This window comes from Eurosta solidaginis, chromosome 2 (assembly GCF_040869045.1).
Source record: "Eurosta solidaginis isolate ZX-2024a chromosome 2, ASM4086904v1, whole genome shotgun sequence".
Taxonomy (NCBI): Eukaryota; Metazoa; Arthropoda; class Insecta; order Diptera; family Tephritidae; genus Eurosta; species Eurosta solidaginis.
In genome coordinates this window covers 248964245-248988897 of record NC_090320.1, presented here as the reverse complement: position 1 = coordinate 248988897, position 24653 = coordinate 248964245, and the positions used below count along the sequence as shown (strand labels likewise).

General features: G+C 37.2%; 1 protein-coding gene across 2 annotated transcripts in view; it reads left to right on the top strand.

Annotated features, from left to right (window-relative positions):
- Positions 1-21500, top strand: part of LOC137242713 (T-box protein H15-like) — a 75849-nt gene extending 54349 nt beyond the window's left edge. For both annotated transcript variants that reach the window (XM_067769966.1, XM_067769965.1), the window contains exons 4-6: positions 4624-4909; positions 6747-6991; positions 20495-21500. In XM_067769966.1, the coding sequence (XP_067626067.1) occupies positions 4624-4909; positions 6747-6991; positions 20495-21035 (1072 nt within the window). In that variant the 3' untranslated portion in view covers positions 21036-21500. The remainder of the gene's footprint in view (positions 1-4623; positions 4910-6746; positions 6992-20494) is intronic.
- Positions 21501-24653: the final 3153 nt, after the last annotated feature.

The following is a 24653-nucleotide window of genomic DNA, read 5'->3' as shown; positions in this document are numbered from 1 at the left end:
AGCATTTCAATTTCAGTCCTCTTCAAGTCGGGTTTGCTTAGATAAAAATTGATTGGCCTACAAAAGTCCATACTCGAAAAAATTTCGAAAATTTTGAATAAAAAGTTCGAAATTTCCCGTAAAAGTTGTTCGAATTTTTAAGTTTTTTCGAAAATGTTTTCGAGATTGATTTGTATAGTTTCAGTTACAAAATTCACAGAAATGTTTCCTTAAGTTATCGAAAATATAAAATGAAGAATTCTATAAAAATTTCCACTGCTATTTTCGTGTTCGCTGCTGTAGTTTCCTATATAATTCTTTTGCACTTCCTTGCACTCTAAAGTGAGCTTAGAAAATATAGATAGTACGATTTTATTGCGTGTTCCTTGTCGGCTGTCCGTAATATTCGGCTTTTAGAATTAAACACATTTTTTTTTGTGTGTTCTTCTTTGTTTATGTGACCAGGATTAATTCGTTGGCTACTAAATGTTTTTTCGTATTCTTCCTTTTATGTAGTGCTTGCTATCCATATATGGGCCTTTGCTGCAATGATAAATGTCCTTTGAATTAGTTCAGCTGCCGTTTGGCACAATCCAATGAATTTTTCACAATGAAATATTAATTAAGTCGTGAAAATTAATAACATTTTTGTCTATACTTGAGATCTTAGTTTACTCTCAATATGGTCGCTGCTTTGGCGCGGCTCTATTTCAAAAGACGATATTAAGTTTTTATGAGTTCTTATGCGATGGCTTGATATGCTAATTAGTGACAAATTAAATATATCAAAGGTATTTGTCTTGAGAAAAAGGAAATGTTTAAATTATACGCATTGATATCGATTGTAGCTTTATTCGTGCTAAAGACCGATCTAACGGCTGAATTTTGGGTTTTCCGAATCAAAAGAACACACAAACTCTTCTGTTTGTTCTTCTTCTTATTTTAGCGATAAGGATACTTCCTGAAGGTTTTGGGAAGCTTCATCGATGTTGATGGTGCTTTGCTGGATACAAATGCGGCACGTTCCGAAAAATATTATGATACTAGCATGACCTAGTCGGGCGCTAATTGATATGACTACGCTGAGCCTTCTCGGAACCTTCGCCAACCCGGTCATCTAGGTCACCGATGTACAATTGGTAGAGAAGCTATAAATTGCGCTGGAAGTTCCTTGAACAGATTACTCTGCAAAATCTCTTGGTTTAATTCTCCTTTAGAAACTGGAATAGTAGAGTGCTTCAACGACTGTCAGCAGTGCTGGTCATCACACAGCCGCTCGACACCAACAATCCCTTCAGTTGCAACGGTTCCTTATCATAACTGCAACTCAGGTTTATTCCTTCTATTTCCTTTTTAACTTGCAACCCTTTCACGTACTTCTATAAAACATCCGATCGCGGATCGAAAACTATTTTCTCTCAAGCGATAAAAATTAGGCTATCCAACTATTTAAGAAAGTAATAATAAATTATGGAACTAGTGAGTACGCGTTGTCCCTAGTTCACATATTTCATTAATCCGATATACCATTTAGTCATTTAAACAAGTAAGGAAGTCTAAGTTCGGGTGAAACCGAACATTACATACCCAGCTGTACACTTGAAATGCTGTTGTTGTTTGTTTTGTGTGCTTAATAGTGCTACAAGGCTGCGCAATAATACTGTAATGAATTTAGGGAAATTCCGCTTATTGGCAACCTTCTGCTTACGTTCGTATCGCTAAACCGTTGAATAAAACACTCCAATATTCGGTATTACAAAATGGTCTTTATTAGACTACTTTAAGAGTACTTCGCAATTAAACTTCACTTCGCAACTGATAGCGTGCTTAAATCAAACTGATTTTTTGACTACTCAGCTTGCGTTCTTTTATACTCTCTGCTCCTTCATTCGCATATGCCTAATACAGTCTAGACGTTTCGCCTGCTAGAACTGCTGTACATATCTCCTACTTAGCTATATACATGTATATTTGTAGTTTATGCGTTTCTCATAATCATATGCGTGTGTGTGTAGCAACTTTCGGCTACAAGTGTGTGCGCGTAATATCTCTTCGTGCCTTATATATGTATATGGGTGTAAATGATGATTGATGTGTTTATGTACACAATGTGGTTCACTTCAATGTTATTGTGTTGGGAGTTTATTACTAGTGATGGTAATATTCGTCACCATACATATACATATGGTTCTATTCTGAACTAATTTTTCTTCGAGTTATGGCTCCCGAAACATAGAAAAGTGCTTAGTCATAAAAGGTGCGGTGCCACGCTCATTTTTTAAAATTTGAAGTTTTTCCTATTTATTGTTATAAATCCACTTGGGAAATGAAATACCATTGATATAAAGCTCTTTTTTGCAGAGATATAGCTTATTTTATTCGTCCGCGACCCTTTTAAAACTCTTTTATATAAAAGTGGGCGTGGCCCTTAACCGATTTCGTTATTTTTTCTCAAAGCATTCCTTATAGTAAAGGCCGAATTTTGTTATGATAGATTTAATAATTTTTGATTTATGATTAATAATATTTGTAAAATTGATTTTATCACCAGTGGGCGGTGCCGCGCCCATATTAAACACTTTTTTCAAATTTTTATCAAGAGTCTCAATATCAGTCCACACGTCAAATTTCAACATTCTAGGTGTATTATTTACGAAATAATCAGGTTTTTTGTGTTTTCAAAAATGTTATATATATAAAAAGTGGGCGTGGTTATAATCCGATTTCGCTCGTTTTCAACACCAATCTATTCTGGGCCAAAATAAGCTCGTGTACACTCAGAGAAAAACGCCGTTCTAAAATCCAGCACCACCGGACTCAACTCAAGCTTTTCATGTTCTTACTTTTTTGTTATTGAAAAACGAACGACCTGTTCTTAAAACAACAACCTTGTTCTTGAACTGACACCATTTTCTTGAAAAAAGAACGGCCGGTCTTAAAATATGAACAAATGTTCTATTAATGAGAACGATGTTCTTAAATCAAGCCCAAGAAAAAAAAAAACGGTACAATTCGTGTGCACTACAATGTTAAATACACCATTTGGCACCAGCTATGAAGCGGTTGTAGTGGCCCAGCGGCTATGATGTTGCGCTTGCGATCGTGTTGCGCGAGTTCGATCACCGCCAAACTCTGAATTTTTTAAAACAATTTTTTTTTGTTCTATTTTTTTAACTCTTATTTTTCGTTCAGTTCCATTCACATATCCACAGGTAATTCTCAAACTTGTTATGAAATGTTTTAAGTATATATGCAGATTACATCTTTAAATAAGAATAATTTCTCAATAAGAGAAAGGTATGAGAAAATGCTTATTATGCATTTTTTCTTAAACTTTTGAATTTTAATAACAATTTTTTTGTTGTAAATATTCTTTATTTATGACAAAAATATTATTATTAATAAAAATTAAATAAATATATTTAAAAAAATACTTTCCCTCCCACCAAAGATCAAGCACGAACCGTTCTTAAATTGAGACCGAAAAATGTTAAATCCAACCCAAATCGTTCTCGAAGCGTGAGAACGAAAAATCCTAAATCAAGCCCAAGTAGTGCTTGAAATGAGCACAGAAGGTTCACACATCAATACCAAAGTGGTCACAAAAAAAAACGAACGGTATGCTTGGAAAAACTGTTCTTAAAACAAGCCCATCGGTCACAAGTTAAGAAAAAACGTACTTAACAGACTTTTGTCAACGAATGTTCTTAATTTTGAACTTGTTTCGTTCGTTTTAGAACGATTTTTTCTCTGAGTGTACCAAATTTTGTGAAGATATCTCAATATTTACTCAAGTTATCGTGTTAACGGGCAGACGGACGGACATGGCTCAATCAAATTTTTTTTCGATACTGATGATTTTGATATATGGAAGTCTATATCTATCTCGCTTCCTTTATACCTGCCCCTGCAATGAGTGCAGTAAAATTTTTTACGGGAAGACTGATAAGGAGGAACCTCCATGAGTGCATCAAATAACCGTTAGATCTGACCATGTGCAATAAAACCCTCAACGATATCTTTAAAAATTTGATGGCATCATTTGAAAGCCTCTGACATGTGCATGTCTTAAAAGGTCAAACGTCGTCAGTTATACTATTTTTTTTCTACAAATATATATATTTTTCTTTTTTTTCCTAGACGCAATAAAATAGTATATTTATAGCATATTAACGAGCTGCGTGTATACGCCTTGCCTTGTTGCGCGTTAATCAACGACTAAGTCACTACCACTTTGATGATTTTACTCGTACCAACATAGCCTCAGTTTCAATTCTGGTGCATGCTGTATAGCTATCTCAACCTATCGTAGAGGAAGACGCAATATTACCTAGGAGATCTCCGTTAATATGCTATTATGCGGTTTCGGTCTAATAATAGTTGGTTAACTCTTAACATTAGTCTATAAATCCTGACTTACCCAAAGCACATATTTCAACACGTGCACGACTTATTTCAGTTAAATATGACACTTGTCCTGATACAATGAAGCGCCATGGTGTTTGTGACTAACATTTTTTTACTTAAACTAAAATGTAGACTTCCACTTCCTTTAACTTGATTAAATTTCGCGCTTAACAGGAAATAGAAACAGTTTTTTCTTCAAAAACTTATTGACACTTGTCAGTATTCTTGTTTTTACAGGCGCATGTTTCCGACCGTACGTGTAAGTTTCTCAGGTCCATTACGGCAAATACAACCACCTGATCGTTATGCTGTCGTGTTGGATGTTGTACCAATGGATTCAAGGCGTTATCGATATGCCTATCATCGTTCATCGTGGCTAGTTGCTGGTAAAGCAGATCCGCCACCGCCAGCGCGTCTCTATTCACATCCAGATTGTCCGATAAGTGTGGATGCGCTGCGAAAGCAAGTCGTTTCCTTCGAGAAAGTCAAATTAACGAACAATGAAATGGATAAAAATGGACAGGTGAGTAAGCAAAAAGAAAAAAATGTGAAGGTATAAAATAGTACATATAGAAAAAAAAATCCTTAAAGCTACCGAGAAAAAAAAATGTTTTAAAAATTATGGGATAGGGGAGTACAGAATGTGTTTGTATGAAATGAGTACCCATGAAAGGTTTTGGGACGGTTTATGTATAGACAATTTCTTAAATCATCGAAAAGAATTTAAATTTATTTTCGTGTACTTGTGGACTACTTATGTACACTTATGTATACTAGAGTTCGCCCTTTGGAAATTTAGCCACTACAAACGGTGTTATTCTTTCGCTTTCTTCCCTTTGCTTTTCGTTCCTTTCCTTCTAACCCCTTTTCTTTTCATTCTTTCACTTCACTTTTCTTCTTATTGATTTCAATTACTTTTTTTTTCCTTTTCTTTCCTTTCCTTTTTCTTTCTTTTCCTTCTCTTTCATTTATTTTATTTTTTAACTGACAAAGTTGTACCCAAAATTTTTGCAACCAACAAAACCAATAAATACTCCGACTTGAATATTCTTGTTTGCTCTTGTAAACACTTTCAATATCAGCAAAGAAAAATACACATTTACTCATAGTTGTGGACTCTCTGGCTATAATTCAAACCCAGCCTTCATCTATTTGCTTACGAGATCAAATCTGATTTGTTGCATACTCGTTTTCTCAACATAACAACATAAAACAGACGTAGCGTCCAAAGTGTCCATGTCAACAGTCTTATAGGTTATATAGGTGTTTGATATTGGTAGTGGTGCCATTTTTAAACTAAACCAGCAAAAAATGCGATTAGTCTAGGATGAATCCGGAATGTGTCGCAAAGGAGTATGCGACCAAAGCCAGTTTTGATCTCTTTATATGAGTTATTCCGTTCTCTTTTGTTTGAGTATGTCCCATGAATATACTAAATGTACCCATTTATACCCGAAAGGGATTTATAGGACCAATCCCGCTTGCACCCATATGAAAACATATGAAGACTAGTTCCTTTTCGTTTCAATAAGGCCTCAAATAGGGATCAGTCGCATTTTTAACCCCAATGATAGTATTCTCCGAGAATTTTACCCTAACTCCAGCGCAGCCATTACGTCCCAGTAATTTAGGTTCGGTATAGGGCTCCGCATTTTTCTCAAATAATTCGATTCAATCACTTGTACACTCAGAGAAACACTCGTTCTAAAACGAACGAAACAAATTCAAAATAAAGAAAAAGAACATTCGTTCACAAAGTCTGTTAAGTACGTTTTTTCTAAACAAAAAAAAAATGTTTTTCTTAAAAAAATTCAACCGCAACATCATAGCCGCTGGGCCACTACAACTGCTTGATAGCTTGTGCCAAATGTTGTTTTTAACATTATGAAAAGCTTGAATTGAATCCGGTGGGGCTGGATTTTAGAACGGAGTTTTCTCTGAGTGTAATCTTATTTATTTTACTCATTGCGTTGCCGTTTTTTTTTTATATTTCTAATGAGCTACACAGATTTCAAACTGACTTTATCCCAACTGTACCCAAAAGGGACTAAAAGGGATAACTTTTGCCCAAATGTAGACAAAAGAGATTAATCGGAGACCAATCGCTTTAGGGATTAATCGCACGATTTTTTGCAGGGAATATTTTGTGGTAACATTTTTTTTAATAGTCTGCACTTCTCCTTGAGAAACCTTTCGATACATGTATAACTCTTTAAATCTTAGTATTAAAAGGGGAGCGAAATTTTTAACTTGTTTATTTGTATATATTTAGATATGTCCGAGTTAATGTAAGTTTATACTGTTACTATGAAAAATAATTGTGCATATATTTTCCACTTATTTTTCCCACTTACATTTAGATTGTACTCAATTCCATGCATCGTTATCAACCGCGCATACATTTGGTTCGACTTGCTCATGGTCAGACTATACCTACAAATCCGAAAGAGCTGCAGGAATTGGATCATAAAACTTACGTTTTTCCTGAAACTGTATTTACTGCGGTGACGGCATATCAAAATCAATTGATTACAAAGCTGAAAATTGATTCGAATCCATTTGCAAAAGGTTTTCGTGACTCATCACGTTTGACTGACTTTGATAGGTGGGTGTAATTTGTTTGCTCTATGTTAATGATGTCAACAAAAATATATATTTATGACTATGTAGGATCTCTGAATAACTTAAAATGCCCTTGTGACAGTGAGTTATTCCCTAATAATTTCACAAGAATTCTTATTTTCATTGAATTCTTAACTAAGGGGGGGGAGGGGGGGTGCTAGACAAATTTTCGTACCCTTCACAACTTTCCTCAATAGAAAAATTTCAAAGACGACGTATCACCTTCTCAAAATTTAAATTAATGTGTGGTATGGATATTGAAAAATTTTGTGGTCCAAAATGGGTCAAATATTTTGGTATGGATACGGGAATTTTTCCTAAAAAATCCAAAATGGTAACTTAATAAGGTAAGTGATAATCCAGCTAAATTTCATAAGTGTTTGATAAAACAGGTACACGGTAGTCTAGATGTTTTCGTTTGATTGTTTTAATTTTACTTTTAATGATTTGCCGCCCGTAAACCGATGTTACGCCAATAATTTGTTTAAGATTCGTGATTTTTCGTCGAATATCAAGCAAACCATTTACGACATAGAGTTAGAAATCATCTTTAAACACATTTTATGTCAGGAAAATGCCGTAAGATTTGGTATCAAAATCACACTTACTACCCTCAGCTGTTGTTTCTGCACTGAATGAAAAATACTGGTAAAATCAACCGAAATACGGGTCAATTCAACCGAAATTTCTGTTAACTTTTATCCATCGCAACAAGATGTTGATTCAACTGCGCAGAAATCGTTGATTCGTAATTGACCGTTTTAGTAGTCAAATGAACAAAAAAAGTTTTTGCGACAGCTTTGTACGAAAGTAGCTATGGAGCCATATACATAAATAAATAAATAAATCCGAAGAGATCTAAAGCCGACCTTCTCTTCCAATTTGCGTCGTGCTCCTCTTGATTTTCCCTAAAAATTGGCCGGACGGGACCTACATGTTTTATACCGACTCCGAACGGCATCTGCAAGGCAGATGAGTTTTCACTGAGAGCTTTTCATAGCAGAAACACACTCGGAGCGCTTGCCAAACACTGCCGAGGGGCGACCCCGCTTAGAAAAATTTTCTTCTAATTGAAAACCCTTATTTCTAAAATTTTTATGTTGCTTTGCCCGGGGTGCGAGAACTCATCACACCACGGTGGCACTTACTAACCTTACATCAAATATGCTGGCACACATTAAACATTATACACTATTAGTTTGTTTTATTAAACGCACTTTTACCAAATTTTATATTTTATAATGTATTTAATTTATAGCTTTGAACTTCGCTTTGCAAATAGAAAGGAAAATAGTAGTCACAAAACTGATTCTCAATTCTTTCAGTTGCAGCTCAGCTCATTCTAAATTTCTTCTCTGGCATGTAGTTGCCACACTTGATTGTTTCGAATAAAACTTGTAGTATAAATGTTTGACATAACATTTTAAGAAGAGAACTTGTAAGTTATAGAAAAGTAAAGAATCAAATCGCAGGATGGTAATTCACCACTGTTGTAACTTTACATGTAATTCGGCAAATTTAATTTTCGTAACACTTTAAGTTGAAACGATTCCAAAACAACTCAAACTTTTATGTTGTCGGAAACATCAACATTAAAAAATGATGTTTTCTTTTATCTTATTAAATTCGTTCGCGTGAGTGAAAATACGTAAAAACTTGAACAAAATGTTACTAACTTTGGAAAAATCCTGTTCGTTCAAACAAAACTTTTGCAACAAGAGGGAGCAATTTTGCATTTCGCTTGGAGGAGAAGTTGCAAAATTGTACCCGATAAATAGGTGTCCCGGTATCTCATAATTTTTTGCACAGTAAATTCAAAAAAGGGTTTTTCGTTTTGTATTGATAACTGAAAAACTAGTTTTTTGTTGTTTTCGCATTTTGTGTGTTCTTTCGATTTGGTGGTTTTCTTATTTTGGTGTTTTTTTTTAAACAAGTGGGACCATCGTTATAAGTACAAAGTAGGGAGCGCAGTGAGCGTAAAATACTTTTTGAAATTTGCTCATGTATTGACTGTTGATCGCTGTTGAAATGACCAGTGAGCTCAGTTGTGTTAACAGAAAAATCAGTTAGATTGACCAGGAATCTGTCAATTTTACAGAATTTTGTTAACTTAAGAGCGAAAATTTCTCTTCTCTTGAAATGACTAAACCAATTTGTTCGTTTGATATAGAACTTGGTCGAATTAACCATAATTCGATCAATTTCACCGAATCTCCGTTAAGTTAAGAACAACAGAACCGATTTGTTGATTTTAATAGCACCCTTCCGTTCAGTGTGTCGAAGTTGTGTTAGCGCACTGAAAAAAGGTTTTATTTGTAACATTTCCGGCAAGCATTTAACCAAGCTTCGTAGCCTCAATTGACCCTCAATGTTATCGCATGGGGTTCACCTTCGAAATGCGTACGGAATTTCTATAATCTTGAAGGCCGCTCGTTGAGTAGCATTCGTTAAACAACTTTTTGATATTCAAAGTAGCTTTTTATTACCTGTTCTTGCTCCTCGAGACTGGATAGACAGCCTTCTAAATAAACTGAAAATTCTTTCTAGATACCCAACCCGCTCATCTCGATTAACTGTAGATCGGAAGTGAGTCCCGTTTCTCTCAGCCTTTATTGAAAATAACTATCGGATGATCCAGCCGGGAGATATTCTTCTATGCTTGCTCCTACCCTGCTAGAATTTATGAATTTCGGAATATAAATGTTTATAGATAGATATTGTTTTGAAAGGTGATGTCACACTCTTAAATTCTTATGAACTAACTTATAATACAACTAGTATACTTTCAAGTTGCATTTGATGGTTAAACTGCTCTCAAAATACGCTTCGGCCATGTATGCAGAATACTGAAATCTTTAAATTTTGGCTTTTTGGTCCTTATCAAATAAACAACATTTCATACTAGCACTTAGAATTTCCATCATTACTCCTTCCACCACTGTTTCAAATTCTTCCCGAAGGCTCCAAATAATTTCTACATGGTGATGCAACATGCTGCTAAAGAAATACTTGGCATTTTCACTTCTTAAGGATATGAAAGTACTAACAGTGTAAGTTGTTGTGTTTGTATGAAATGTTAAGCTTTGAAGCTATAAAGTGAGTTTTCTGAAAAACGCTATACAAAACAAGTAAGGAAGGCTAAGTTCGGGTGTAACCGAACATAACATACTCAGTTGAGAGCTATGGAGACAAAATAAGGAAAATCAATCTGGGGTAACCCTGGAATGTGGTTGTATAACATGTGTATCAAATGAAAGGTATTAAAGGGTATTTTAAGAGAGAGTAGGCCACAGTTCTATGGATGAACGCCATTTAGGGATATCGCCATAAAGGTAGACCAGGGCTGACTCTAGAATTTGTTTGTACGATATGGGTATCAAATGAAAGGTGTTACTGAGCATTTTAAGAGGGAGTGGGCCTTAGGTCTATCGGTGGATGCCTTTTCGAGATGTCCCCATTAAGGTGGACCAGGGGTGATTCTATAATGTGTTTGTACGATATGGGTATCAAATGAAAGCTGTTAATGAGTATTTTGAAAAGGAGTGATCCTTAGTTCCATAGGTGGACGCCGTTTCGAGATATCGCCATAAAGGTGGACCAGGGGTGTCTCTAGAATGTGTTTGTACGATATGGGAATCAAATGAAAGGTGTTACTGAGCATTTTAAGAGGGAGTGGGCATTAGGTCTATGGTGGACGCCTTTTGGAGATATCGCCATTAGGGTGGGCCAGGGGTGACTCTAGAATGTTTGTACGGTATGGGTATCAAACGAAAGGTGTTACTGAGCATTTTAAGAGGGAGTGGGCATGAGGTCTATAGGTGGACGCCTTTTCGAGATATCGTCATTAGGGTGGGCCAGGGGTGACTCTAGAATGTGTTTGTACGATATGTGCATGAAACGAAAGGTGTTACTGAGCATTTTAAGAGGGAGTGGGCATTTGGTCTATAGGTGGACGCCCTTTCGAGATATCGCCATTAGGGTGGGCCAGGGGTGACTCTAGAATGTTTGTACGATATGGGTATCAAACGAAAGGTGTTACTGAGCATTTTAAGAGGGAGTGGGCATTAGGTCTATAGGTGGACGCCTTTTCGAGATATCGCCATTAGGGTGGGCCAGGGGTGACTCTAGAATGTGTTTGTACGATATGGGTATCAAATGAAAGGTGGTAAGGAGTATTTTAAAAGGAGTAATCCTTAGTTCTATAGGTGGACGCCTTTTCGAGATATCGCCATAAAGGTGGACCAAGGGTGACTCTAGAATGTTTGTACGATATGGGTATCAAACGAAAGGTGTTACTGAGCATTTTAAGAGGGAGTGGGCATTAGGTCTATAGGTGGACGCCTTTTCGAGATATCGCCATTAGGGTGGGCCAGGGTGACTCTAGAATGTGTTTGTACGATATGGGTATCAAATGAAAGGTGGTAATGAGTATTTTAAAAGGGAGTAATCCTTAGTTCTATAGGTGGACGCCTTTTCGAGATATCGCCATAAAGCTGGACCAAGGGTGACTCTAGAATGTTTGTACGGTATGGGTATCAAACGAAAGGTGTTACTGAGCATTTTAAGAGGGAGTGGGCATTAGGTCTATAGGTGGACGCTTTTTCGAGATATCGCCATTAGGGTGGGCCAGGGTGACTCTAGAATGTGTTTGTACGATATGGGTATCAAATGAAAGGTGGTAATGAGTATTTTAAAAGGGAGTAATCCTTAGTTCTATAGGTGGACGCCTTTTCGAGATATCGCCATTAGGGTGGGCCAGGTGTGACTCTAGAATGTTTGTACGATATGGGTATCAAACGAAAGGTGTTACTGAGCATTTTAAGAGGGAGTGGGCATTAGGTCTATAGGTGGACGCCTTTTCGAGATATCGCCATTAGGGTGGGACAGGGGTGACTCTAAAATGTTTGTACGATATGGGTATCAAACGAAAGGTGTTACTGAGCATTTTAAGAGGGAGTGGACATTAGGTCTATAGGTGGACGCCTTTTCGACATATCGCCATTAGGGTGGGCCAGGGGTGACTCTAGAATGTTTGTACGATATGGGTATCAAACGAAAGGTGTTACTGAGCATTTTAAGAGGGAGTGGACATTAGGTCTATAGATGGACGCCTTTTCGAGATATCGCCATTAGGGTGGGCCAGGGTGACTCTAGAATGTGTTTGTACGATATGGGTATCAAATGAAAGGTGGTAATGAGTATTTTAAAAGGGAGTAATCCTTAGTTCTATAGGTGGACGCCTTTTCGAAATATCGCCATTAGGGTGGGCCAGGTGTGACTCTAGAATGTTTGTACGATATGGGTATCAAACGAAAGCTGTTACTGAGCATTTTAAGAGGGAGTGGGCATTAGGTCTATAGGTGGACGCCTTTTCGAGATATCGCCATTAGGGTGGGCCAGGGGTGACTCTAGAATGTTTGTACGATATGGGTATCAAACGAAAGGTGTTACTGAGCATTTTAAGAGGGAGTGGACACTAGGTCTATAGGTGGACGCCTTTTCGAGATATCGCCATTAGGGTGGGCCAGGGGTGACTCTGGAATGTTTGTACGATATGGGTATCAAACGAAAGGTGTTACTAAGCATTTTAAGAGGGAGGGGGCATTAGGTCTATAGGTGGACGCCTTTTCGAGATATCGCCATTAGGGTGGGACAGGGGTGACTCTGGTATGTTTTCGGACGATATGGATATCAAATTAAAGGTACTAATGAGGGTTTTAAAAGCGAGTGGCCCTTAGATTTATATGTGAAGGCGTTCTCGCGATATCGACCAAAATGTGGACCAGGTGATCCAGAAAATCATCTGTCGGGTACTGCTAATTTATTTATATATGCAATACCACTAACAGTATTCCTGCCAAGATTCCAAGGGCTGTTGATTTCGCCTTGTATAACTTTTTCATTTTCTTCTACTTAATATGGTAGGTGTCACACCCATTTTACAAAGTTTTTTCCAAAGTTATGTTTTGCGTCAATAAACCAATCCAGTTACCATGTTTCATCCCTTTTTTCGTATTTGGTATAGAATTATGGCATTTTTTTCATTTTTCGTAATTTTCGATATCGATAAAGTGGGCGTGGTTATGGTCAGATTTCGCCCATTTTTTATACCAAGAAAAACTGAGCTCAGGTAAGTACGTGGGCTAAGTTTAGTAAAGATATATAGGATTTTGCTCAAGTTATTGTGTTAATGGCCGAGCGGAAGGACAGACGGTGGACTGTGTATAAAAACTGGGCGTGGCTTCCACCAATTTCGCCCATTTTCACAGAGAACAGTTACCGTCATAGAATCTATGCTCCTACCAAATTTGAGAAGGATTGGTAAATTTTTGTTCGACTTATAGCAATAAAAGTATTCTAGACAAACTAAATGAAAATGGGCGGAGCCACGCCCATTTTGAAATTTTCTTTTATTTTTGTATTTTGTTGCATCATATCATTACTGGAGTTGAATTTTGACTTAATTTACTTATATACAGTAAAGATATTAAATTTTTTGTTAAAATTTGAATTAAAAAAAATTTTTTTTTAAAAAGTGGGCGTGTTCTTCATCCAATTTTGCTAATTTTTATTTAGCACATATAGAGTAATAGTAGTAACGTTCCTGCCAAATTTCATCATGATATCTTCAACGAATGCCAAATTACAGCTTCCAAAACTTTTAAATTACCTTCTTGTAAAAGTGGGCGGTGCCACGCCCATTGTCCAAAATCTTACTAATTTTCTATTCTGCGTCATAACATCAACCCATCTACCAAGTTTCGTCGCTTTATCTGTCTTTTGTAATGAGTTATCGCACTTTTTCGGTTTTTCGAAATTTTCGATATCGAAAAAGTGGGCGTGGTTATAGTCCGATATCGTTCATTTTAAATAGCGATCTGAGATGAGTGCTCAGGAACCTACATACCAAATTTCATCAAGATACCTCAAAATTTACTCAAGTTATCGTGTTAACGGACGGACGGACGGACGGACGGACATGGCTCAATCAAATTTTTTTTCGATCCTGATTATTTTGATATATGGAAGTCTATATCTATCTCGATTCCTTTATATATGTACAACCAACCGTTATCCAATCAAACTTAATATACTCTGTGAGCTCTGCTCAACTGAGTATAAAAAGTACAAATTTTGTGGAACTGTGTTAGCTTTGAGAGCCAGACTTGCGGCAGGTAGCAATGTCAAAAACTTTTGCGCCGTATTCATCTGGTGATCGATTGCAAAAATTGCATAGCTCCCCGGGAGATCCAAGTGAGTCGCGACCAAAATACTTTCGCCTAGTTCTGGGCAATCAAGCATAAAGTGATTTGATGATTCCAACTCATCTTCCTCCATACAGCTGCAGCAGGATGGGGTTTCCAATATATTGAGACGTACCGCATGAATACCCATGGGACAGTGCCCTGTCAAAACCCCAATTACCATTGATAGGTGAAACTTAGTGAACCCAATTATTTCAGCAGACCTCCTGCCACCCACTCTCGGCCAGAAAGATCTTGCTACCCTGCAAGACGTAGTGTCCGTCCAACATTTGCTGAGCTGACTCGAGGCCCAGCTGTGGAGGAGCAGTCCACAGGTGGCTAGCGGAATCCCGAAATCCCAACAGCCATCTTCATCCGGTTCATTTGTACCGGTTCGGGCTAAGAGATCCGCTCCACAGTTACCCGGATTATCATTATGGCCCGGGACCCAGATAATCTTAATTGTAAAATAATTCGATACAATCGCAAGTAAGGTCAGGCACTCCCAGACCACCCTCGATTGCACTGTAGTTGAGCTCAAGGCATTTATAGCCGCTTGACTATCAGAGTAGATGTTAAGTTCCCTAACCGTAGCACTGGATAGCATTTCATCCACCGCATCCTTAATCGCAGCAACTTCCACTTGGGATACACTGCAGTGATCAGCCAACTTTAACTTGCGGCTTACATTTAGCTCTTGACAAAAGATCAAAATTGCCATTACTATTTTCATGTTCGCTGCTGTAATTGTAATCAATTCACATGCAGTTAGCTGGACCTCTTAGAAGCGCCCGGTTCATGTGAAAGTGACATAGTTTGTGATGTTAATAAGGGTCACATGTGATATGCTTTAGCCATAAGTTTCATTTTCACTGCTTTTATTTGATTAAAACCTTGATAACAGCCACCTATTTCTATTCGTAACAGAACCGCATGGGTAATGAAAATATATTCATATGCAAATATTGGAAACTGTTATAAGATATTCGGAAATTAAAATTTTTGGCATTGAAATAACAAAAATTGTCAACAACGCCAATCCTTGCTCAAAACATAAAAGTCGAACTTTAGTTAACATCTCGCTCGAAGCTCCTGCAACATGTTGCTGAGTGTTTATGTTTTTTTTTTTTTGTTTTTTTGCGACAACACCACATATTTCAATGCACAATTGCATCGTCTCATTGACTTCGCATTTCATACCGTAATTAACAGTTGACTAACAACTTAAACAACAACAACAATTACAACTAACACATTAAGGTAGCAATCACAAAACAAAAACATGACCAACATCAGAAACTTAGAACATGGAAAAAAGTAATAACATCAATACAAAACTGAAAAAAATAATAGAATACATAAACATTCTTTATAGTTATTGTTGTTGTAAGACTAACATTGTACGTCAGCGATATTCGCTCATTACACGCGTTTCTTTAGTTGGCCATGTTCGTGTTGCATGTACGAATGAGCTTCAAAGTTAAATTCGCCGACCTATAATTTTCTCGGCCAACTTAAAATATTGCCGGCCGCTGCGAGTAATTTGTGTTGTTGTACGAAAATATTCTACACATACATATGTACGTATAGTGCAATTTTTGCTATTGATGTTATTTATTGTCAGAGGCAAAGTAACCATGTCGGAGACCCTCCAAAATGCAACGGGCGGTAAATGAAATAATCCACAGATATAAAAATATTCGTTTGAAACAAATTTTTTATCGATGCTAGAGTGCTTAGTTTACCGTAGGTTAGGTTAGGTAAGGTTGTGTAGCGCAGAGTGTCCTTGACTCAAGCTCCGCTTAACAATTAACGATGAGCTTGTTAAGATATTGCAAAGGTGTCCTGGTCAGAGCAGCCATGTATTTCCTCTTCATCCCTAACGCTGCAGCAAAAGTAATTTGTAAGCAATTCCTATACACTAATTCTCATTTATGAGAGGACAAATTTGTCTGGACTCCTCAAACGCGGATTTTTTTCAAATCTGGAATTAGATTTTTCGGTGAGAAGAGACCATAGGCATTATTTACACACGACAAGAGAATTTGCGATATTTCTCAACTGATATAACTCGATCTATTCAGTAGCTTTCCTCCCTTTTTCGCCCGCTGCACAGTTCTCATGCTCATCGCTGTGCCTGAGACCCTTATCACTAATTGTTTAGTAAATGATAGCAATTTAAAGCTTTATCGATGAAGTATTCAAGGCTTGACCTGCTATGATCGCTGCTTTTCTGTCAGAGTTAGTTGGCATAGACGTGGAATTCTTAGAGAGAAGCCATAGGGGGTGGCTTCTTTTAGGACTATTAGTTCCGCTTGAAAAGACGCTGCAATCGATCGGCGATGAGGAGCGAAAGATCTTTCCTACATTTGCATTCAATATAGAGTTATATGCGAATAGGGCTTGTACTCTGAGTATAGGGCTGCATTCAGTCTAACTGTAACAACTTACCTGGAGTTCACCATATTGGTCTTTCTGGAAAATGTTTGATCACAACTTACATAGTCTTTGTGGATATTGTGGGAGGTGCCTCTAAGTTGAGAATTGAGGATTCACTGATTGTGTTGCCTCTTCAGGGTAACGGCCTACAAACCATAAGATGAGTCTTACGACCGCAGTGTAGTGTGCTTCTCCCCAACATTTCACGCATGGCTTTTCTAGATAACTAGAAAGCAAATATATAATTGGAAATGTTTGTTCCAGTCTAGTTTACTATCTAAAATAACGTCGAGGTAAGCCTTACTCCATTCAAGACCAGTGGCTTGAGCAATATTATTTTACACCGTCTGATAAGTATAATCATTTATGTATCCGCAACATTCTCTCGACGAGATTCAATGTGGTGCGCAATAGTTCGCCTAAGGGTTTTTTTTGGTTGTAGAAAGGAGATATTCATCAACAAGAATCCCTTTCTCTGTCTTTGTGGCGATACGGTGGTTAGCTGCCTTCGCCGATTTAACTTTGGAGTATGCGTGCTCAGAACGATAGAGCAGAATAGTTTCAATGTGCACATCCTGAAATCTCTCCAAGATTTTGAAATAACATAAGTAAGGCTAATAGGCCGGAAGTCGATCTAGTACGAAACCCTTACTTTTTTAGGTACGCACACTATTTTTGCCTCGGTTCATATTTGAAGAATGCCATTTGACCTTTTGATGAGTAATAAATTACCCTATGCATTTGTAATTCATGGTGGGGCTGACAGTTGTTAGTGGTTCCTCAGTCCAGAGAACACTTATATATGTGAATTTTTAGGTCGGACACCCTTTCGTCCATTATGTGTAATTTCAGGCTACGGTTTCCTGTATAAGGGGATTCTAACTATCTTTTATATGGTGAGCCTTAAAAACGTTACAGTATTGAAACATGTTCCTTGGAAATGTTGACTTAAAGCTTATTAGGAAGTCAGAATTGTATAAATTCAGGCAGCATGAGCTCGAACGGTTGGATATTTCTTTGAATTTTAACACTATATCCTATGGAGTACGAATTTGTTTTTTTCGTGGACTTAAGAAATTCATATTCTTATTCGACGGGTTCTAAATTTTGGCGTTATCTTTTCGGAATCATTTTTGCTCAGTTGGGTTTCCCCAGCGCTCTAGCAGGTTTGTTCTCCGATTAAGAAAAAGGTCACCACACTGTGGCTGTGTTGGTAAGAGTAAATTAATTGTAGCGGTGTGTCGTTGATTAACGAGCGACGACGTAAGATGTACGCACGTATTTTTGTTAATACTCAAAAAATAATTCTTTAATATGCTTTAAAAATATTACTTTGTTACCATTATTATATTATTTCACGAAAGAGATGAACCCGAATGGTCTGCTCAATTTTACAGGGCCCTTATTCGTTGTGCTCCCCTTAATTGTTTACCTTACTTTTCCAAATATGTTTAATCCGCTTCTGGTCGCTTTATAGTCGTAGCTGTTGTTGATTTCGTATAATTGAAATGAAAGTGTCGAATAACAAAAAAAAAGATGAAACGAAGTTAATCACTAAAAACACTTTAAGGAAATAAAACACTTACCTTTTTCCAACACTTTCGAAAACTGTGTTCTCAGTTTTTATTAGGTGCGTGCAATCTTGTCTGCAACATTTAATTTTTTTTGCTGCCAGTTTTTGCTTTTTTATAGCAATACTACATGCATTCCAAAATTTATTATCTCAAAATTTTTTTTTCGCAGTCTATACGAAATGTAGCAAATTTTCAACCAAAAAATATTTTCGTCTTTTATGACATGCGATTTAATTTTTTAACACTTCATTCAACAGCACACGCATTGCATCGAAAGTCTCACTTTTGCATTATGAAACTGCCGACCCATGAGAGGGGGTGTATAGAGGTTGCATGAGCGTGCATAGGCGTTTGCGGTTGCTAGTAAGACACGCAACATGCGATACAAGTGAAATGCGTAATTGTTGCTGAAAATTTATTTATTGCTAAATTGGCTTTTGTTGCTTTGCCAAATTTTGGTTTTTGCCTTTTATGTATGTACGTACCGATCTGCCTTTGGCTGAGGTGCGACAAGAATGTGAACGTATTTTGACAAGCGTCGAATGCAATTAATCATTTTCACCTACCGAATATTGGTGAACGCATGAGAAATGAAAGCAAAGTGTGATAAAGAATGTGAATAGTAAATTTTTGAAATATTTTTGGTAATTTGTTTGAATTTTTTTTAAGATTTGATGATTTTGCTGTTGAAAGCATGTAGATTTGCAGATTCCAAAATCCTATGAGAAGTTTTTTGTGCTGGAAGTTACCAGTGCTTCTATCCTGAGGTTCTTAATATATTTCGACCAACACTGCTTGGGAAGTTTTGTAGTTAACCGGGTAGCTAAGCCCCGATGCTACACTCTGTAGTAAGGAGCCTCTTCGACTATCGGTCTCCCTTCTATTGTTCATGGGCAACCAACTAAAATCTAACCTCCCATGGAACACGCATTACTTCGGGTACGAAAGCGCGCTATATGAGCTCTTTGGCCACTCTCACGTTATTGGGCTAAGCAACCATTTTGTCATTTTACGAGGAGAATCTCCCCAAGGTAGGCTGACAATAACTTATCTGTCACTTCCGCAGTTCACCTTATGAATGACACTGCCTGCAAGGAGATAGATCACCTACTCCTTTTCTTCTTTGCTGTGGATGATCATATTCGAAAAAGGTGTGGCGTAAGTTCAGATTTTCAACCTTACCCATTCTGTGGAGATATTCCCTGAAGTACAAAAACTGTGTAAGGTAGAATTCTACATCTCCATGTGACCAATCCAACCATGGATTCTGCTCTAAAATCACTTTCCTGGTCCACTCGCTTGCAGCACTGAAGCTCGATTGTTGTGGTCATCGTAAGATAGAATCTTTACGGCAGCCTCATCGTCTGCGAAAGCGACAAGTTCTTTCTGGCATGTACAAGCGAACAAGGGTGTCATACGAAACATTCCAGAAGTTGGAACCTAACACCGATCCCTGGTCTGTCCCACCTGTTATCCTCACCTTTATCTGACCTTGATTTGTTTCGTACGAGAGCCAGCGATATTTTAGGTAGTCCCTTAATAGAGCTAGTCGATACTTGAAAGAGCTTTTCCGGGCTTCATACTGTATAGCGCCGTTTTTAGCTCGCTCCCAGCCCCTAGTTCCATGAGGAACAGGACCCCGGCTGCTAAAATAAAAGGATTAACCAAACGTCTAAACTAAAGCAATTCAGAGCCCATAAACCATTATCATGTGTTTAATAGGTTTGTGCATGCAAAAGATCAAATGATGGAACTTGCAGAAAATCGAACGAACTAGATAACTGCTTCACATCAAGGACCGCTAGATATTTGACAAGAAGCAGCACTACGCCTTCAAGCAAACTTTATTCAGTTTCGTGCTAGGATTAAACGAAGGAAGTTCACGTCGAGCAGTGTTCCAAAATACGTGCTCTGAATATATGGAAACTTGAGCCCTAGATATAGTTTATTATTTTATACTTATTAGCAGCTAGGGTCCCGGGAATTGTAGATTCGTTTGTCCTCCTTTTGTTTTCTATTTTATATTGGCGATATATGGGGTTCTTTTTAATTTTAATACTTTGTGATCTTTGCTGAACTTTGGTAGTAACGCTATATTCGTTGTACTTTAATAAAAAATTAAGTTAAGTTAACCAAATACAAATACAAATAAACCCTAAATATGTTTCCTATGTTTTTTGTTAAAAATAACAAATATAATAAAAACAAAACATTGTTCATCTTCCACAGAGACCCAATGGACTCATTTCTGCTTGAGCAACATTTACGTTCACCATTGCGATTCTTTCCCGATCCACTTATGGCACAACTATCACCACAAGAGGCCGATGCCGCTTCGTTGGCATTCCTAGAGAAAGCGCGTCAACATCTACAAATATTCGGACGTTCACCATATACGGAAATGTTGCTGCCTCAAATCTATCAACGGCCTCCCGTATTGAATGCATTCAATATAGGCATGTGGCAGCAACAATGGCCACAATTGACTGCCAGTTTCATAGCGAGCGCCAACCAACAAGCAGCTGCAGCCCAAGCACAAGCTGCTGCCGCTGCGACTGCTGCTGTAAATGCATGTCGTACACCGCCGCCGCCACCACCAACATCGACTATAATGTTAGGAGTGCCTCCGCCACCACCAGCAACAACGCCTTCATCATCAGGTTCGGCATCACCCGATATGCGTATACGACACTTTCAACGTTATAGTCCATATCAGGTGCCGTCGCAGCAACAGCAACATCCACCATTAACGCGTACTCCACCGCTTTGAGATGGTGCTTATTATGATGAGCTGATGTAAAAATGTGCAATTCAATATTTATATTTAAAAATAAGTAAATATTTATTTATGAATTGATTTAAAATGTGTTTGTCAGAAATGTTTGTTATTTTCATATGAGCATAAACAGTGTTGCTAAGCAGTGATAGCACGTAAGCGGCAACATGTTGCCAGAAACATTTTTTGTTTGTTTATTTGTAAAATTTAGCTGTATACTACATTTATAAGTATTTATTGTGTGTAATTGAGCTGTAAGCAAATATTGTAATAGTATGAGAAAAATAAAAAATAAATTAATTGAAATGTTGACAATGTAGGACTACAGTATTAAATGATATTAGGCTATTGCAATAATTGAATAATTGTAAAATAATGCAATGAATTTTATTTATGTGTATAAATAATATTTCTATCAAATTTCTTTTTATTTTTTGTGTTTATGTTCCTAATCAAATATGTGTATTTATTTAATGTATATGTATACAAATAATTCGGCTGTGCGTTGATTGATTAATCGAGTAATTTGAATAATCAATTATTTAACTAATCACAGTTTAGATGAATTGAATAGAACATCACTCGACTGAGTCAGAAAAAATTAAATCAAATATTCCTGATTTTTTAAAATATAAGTGTGTAAAGTTTTGCTTCTAATAAAAATTACAAAAGAGAATACTTTACATGAAAAAAGTTCATAATATGTAATATCAAAATGTAAGCGACTTCGAAGAGGTGTTAATTATTCAATCGATTGAGTTTTTGCTTAATCCACAAATTGATAACTAAAGTAAACTTGCTTTGTGATTAGTACGAACTTTTTATTAATCTCTCAATAAAGATCTAATTAATCCACATGCGGAGTAATCAATCAATCGCACAACCCCATTAATGCATAAACTATTTTAATTTGTATGAATATGATAACAAATACTAATGTCTATTGTTGTACAAACCTAAAGTTAAATAATAAGCCAATCGAATAAAAAATTTCAAATAATTCGAAAAACGTTCAACATAATTTGCCGCTTGCGAGAGAAGATTTTAGTTGGAATGAATATTTGGATAAAAATTTGTGCAGAATAAAATTATTGTACTGGATCATTCAAACCCAATATACTTTTTTCATTAATTACGTAGTACTACAACAGGGTAGCAACGCTATTTTCCAGATTTTGAAACTCCACACAATCTCCTTCCACCAATTCTCTCGAAAGCATCAAACAGCTGCAACTTATCAATGCAACATGTTGCTTACGTTATGTTAAGCATTTAGAATTCTCGGAAAAAAAAATGCTTTGAAATAAATTGTAAACAAATAAGGAACCATGTGAAAGGAACAGTGAAGCACGGTGGGGGACCCACTGCAAAAACGTGGAATAATGAGGAAAGAAGACTACTTGCATATTTTCCAAACCCATTTACCCGATTTGGGGACAGGGGCACCTATCCTGGAGAAGAACTCATATTTCAACATAATGGCGACCTAAAAAAAACGTCTAAAATCGTAAAGGAATGGCTTTCGGAGCAAAATTTCTTATTGATGTACACTCAGAGAAAAAATCGTTCTAAAACGAACGAAACACGTTTAAAATTAAAAACATTCGTTGACAAAAGTCTGTTAAGTACGGTTTTTCTTAACTCGTGACCGATGGGCTTGTTTTAAGAACAGTTTCTCCAAGCACACCGTTCGTATTTTATGACCACTTTGGTATTGATGTGTGAAACTTCTGTGCTCATTTCAAGTACTACTTGGGCTTGATTTAAGATTTTTCGTTCTCACACTTCGAGAACGATTTGGGGTCGATTTAATATTTTTCGGTGCGCTTGATCTTTGGGGGAGTGGGGAAGGTAATTTTTTCAAGTTAGTTCATTTATTTTTTTATTAATAAATAATTTTTTTGTCATTAATAAAAAATATTAATAACAAAACAAATTATTATTAAAATTTCAAAAAGGTTTGAAAAAACGCATAATATGCATTTTTCATATATTTCTCCTATCGAGACATTTTTTTTATTTGATAATGCAATCTGAATATATATATGTAAAGCATTCCATAACAAGATTGAGAATTACCTGTGCATATGTGAATGGAGGTGAACGAAAAATAAGAGTTGAAAAAATAGAATATAAAAAAATTATTTTAAAAAACTTCAGAGTTTGGCGGCGATCGAACCCGCGTTAAACGATCGCAACCGCAACATCATAGCCACTGCTTGATAGCGTGTGCCAAATGTTGTATTTAACTTTGTAGTGTACACGAATTATACCGTTTCTTTTTTCTTGAACTTAATTTAAGAACATCGTTCTCATTAATAGAACATTTGTTCATATTTTAAGACCAGCTGTTCTCTTTTCAAGAAAATGGTTGTCAGTTCAAGAACAAGGTTGTTGTTTTGAGAACAGGTCATTCGTTTTTCAAGAACAAAAAAGTAAGAACATGAAAAGCTTTAATTGAGTCCGGTGGTGCTGGATTTTAGAACGGCGTTTTTCTCTGAGTGTGGTGGCCAGCGAATGGTCTCGATCTCAGTTCTATTGAGAATTTGTGGTCCATTGTGAAAATACGGCTAGGACAATACCGACCAATGCCAACAAACCTGGGAGAGCTTTGGCAGCGGACACAAAGGGAATGGCATGGTATTTCAAATGTAATAATACAGAATTTGGTGGAAAGTATGCCAAACCGTGTACAAAGTGCCATACACATAAAGGGCAGTGGACAAAGTATTAAACATTAGCTCTAACCCGAAATTTTCTCGAAGATGCAAAATTGTTTTGGTTTTACTGGTTTTTTTTTTTCATACAACTGGTTGTTTTCAATTTTGTGTTATGGACCATTTTTTTAAGAATTGAACATAGGTTAGGTTAGGTTGGGTGGTAGCTTCCCTGATAGGGGAAGCTCACTTGGACAACATGACGGTCCGTTTTGATACGACATATAATAAACTAAACTAACGGTGACGTAGATATAACTACTTAGAGAATCGTTGGGTAGCAGCAATAAAGTTCCGAATGATCCCGATATCAACCTTGGATAGCTCCTCGGGAGATCCAAGTGAGTCACGACCGAAATACTTTCGCCTAGTTCTGGCAAAAGCTGGGAAATCAAGCATAAAGTGATTTGGTGATTCCACCTCATCATCCTCCATACAGCTGCAGCAGGATGGAGTTTCCAATATATTGAGACGTACCGCATGGATAACCATGAAACAGTGCCCTGTCAAAACCCCAATGACCATTTATAGCTGAGCCTTAGTGAACCCAATTATTTCAGCAGACGTCCTGCCATCCACTTTCGGCCAGAAAGATCTTGCTACCCTTCAAGACGTAGTGCCAGCCCAACGTTTGCTGAGCTGACTCGAGGCGAAGTTATGGAAGAGCAATCCACAGGTGGCTAGCGGAATCCCGAAATCCCTACAGCCATCTTCATCCGGTTCAGTTGTACCGATTCAGGCTAAGAGATCCGCTTGGCAGTTACCCGGAATATCACTATGGCCCGGGACCCAGATAATCTTAATTGTAAAATAATTCGATGCAATCGCAAGTGAGGTCAGGTACTCGCAGACCACCCTCGATCGCACTGTAGTTGAGCTCAAGGCCTTTATAGCC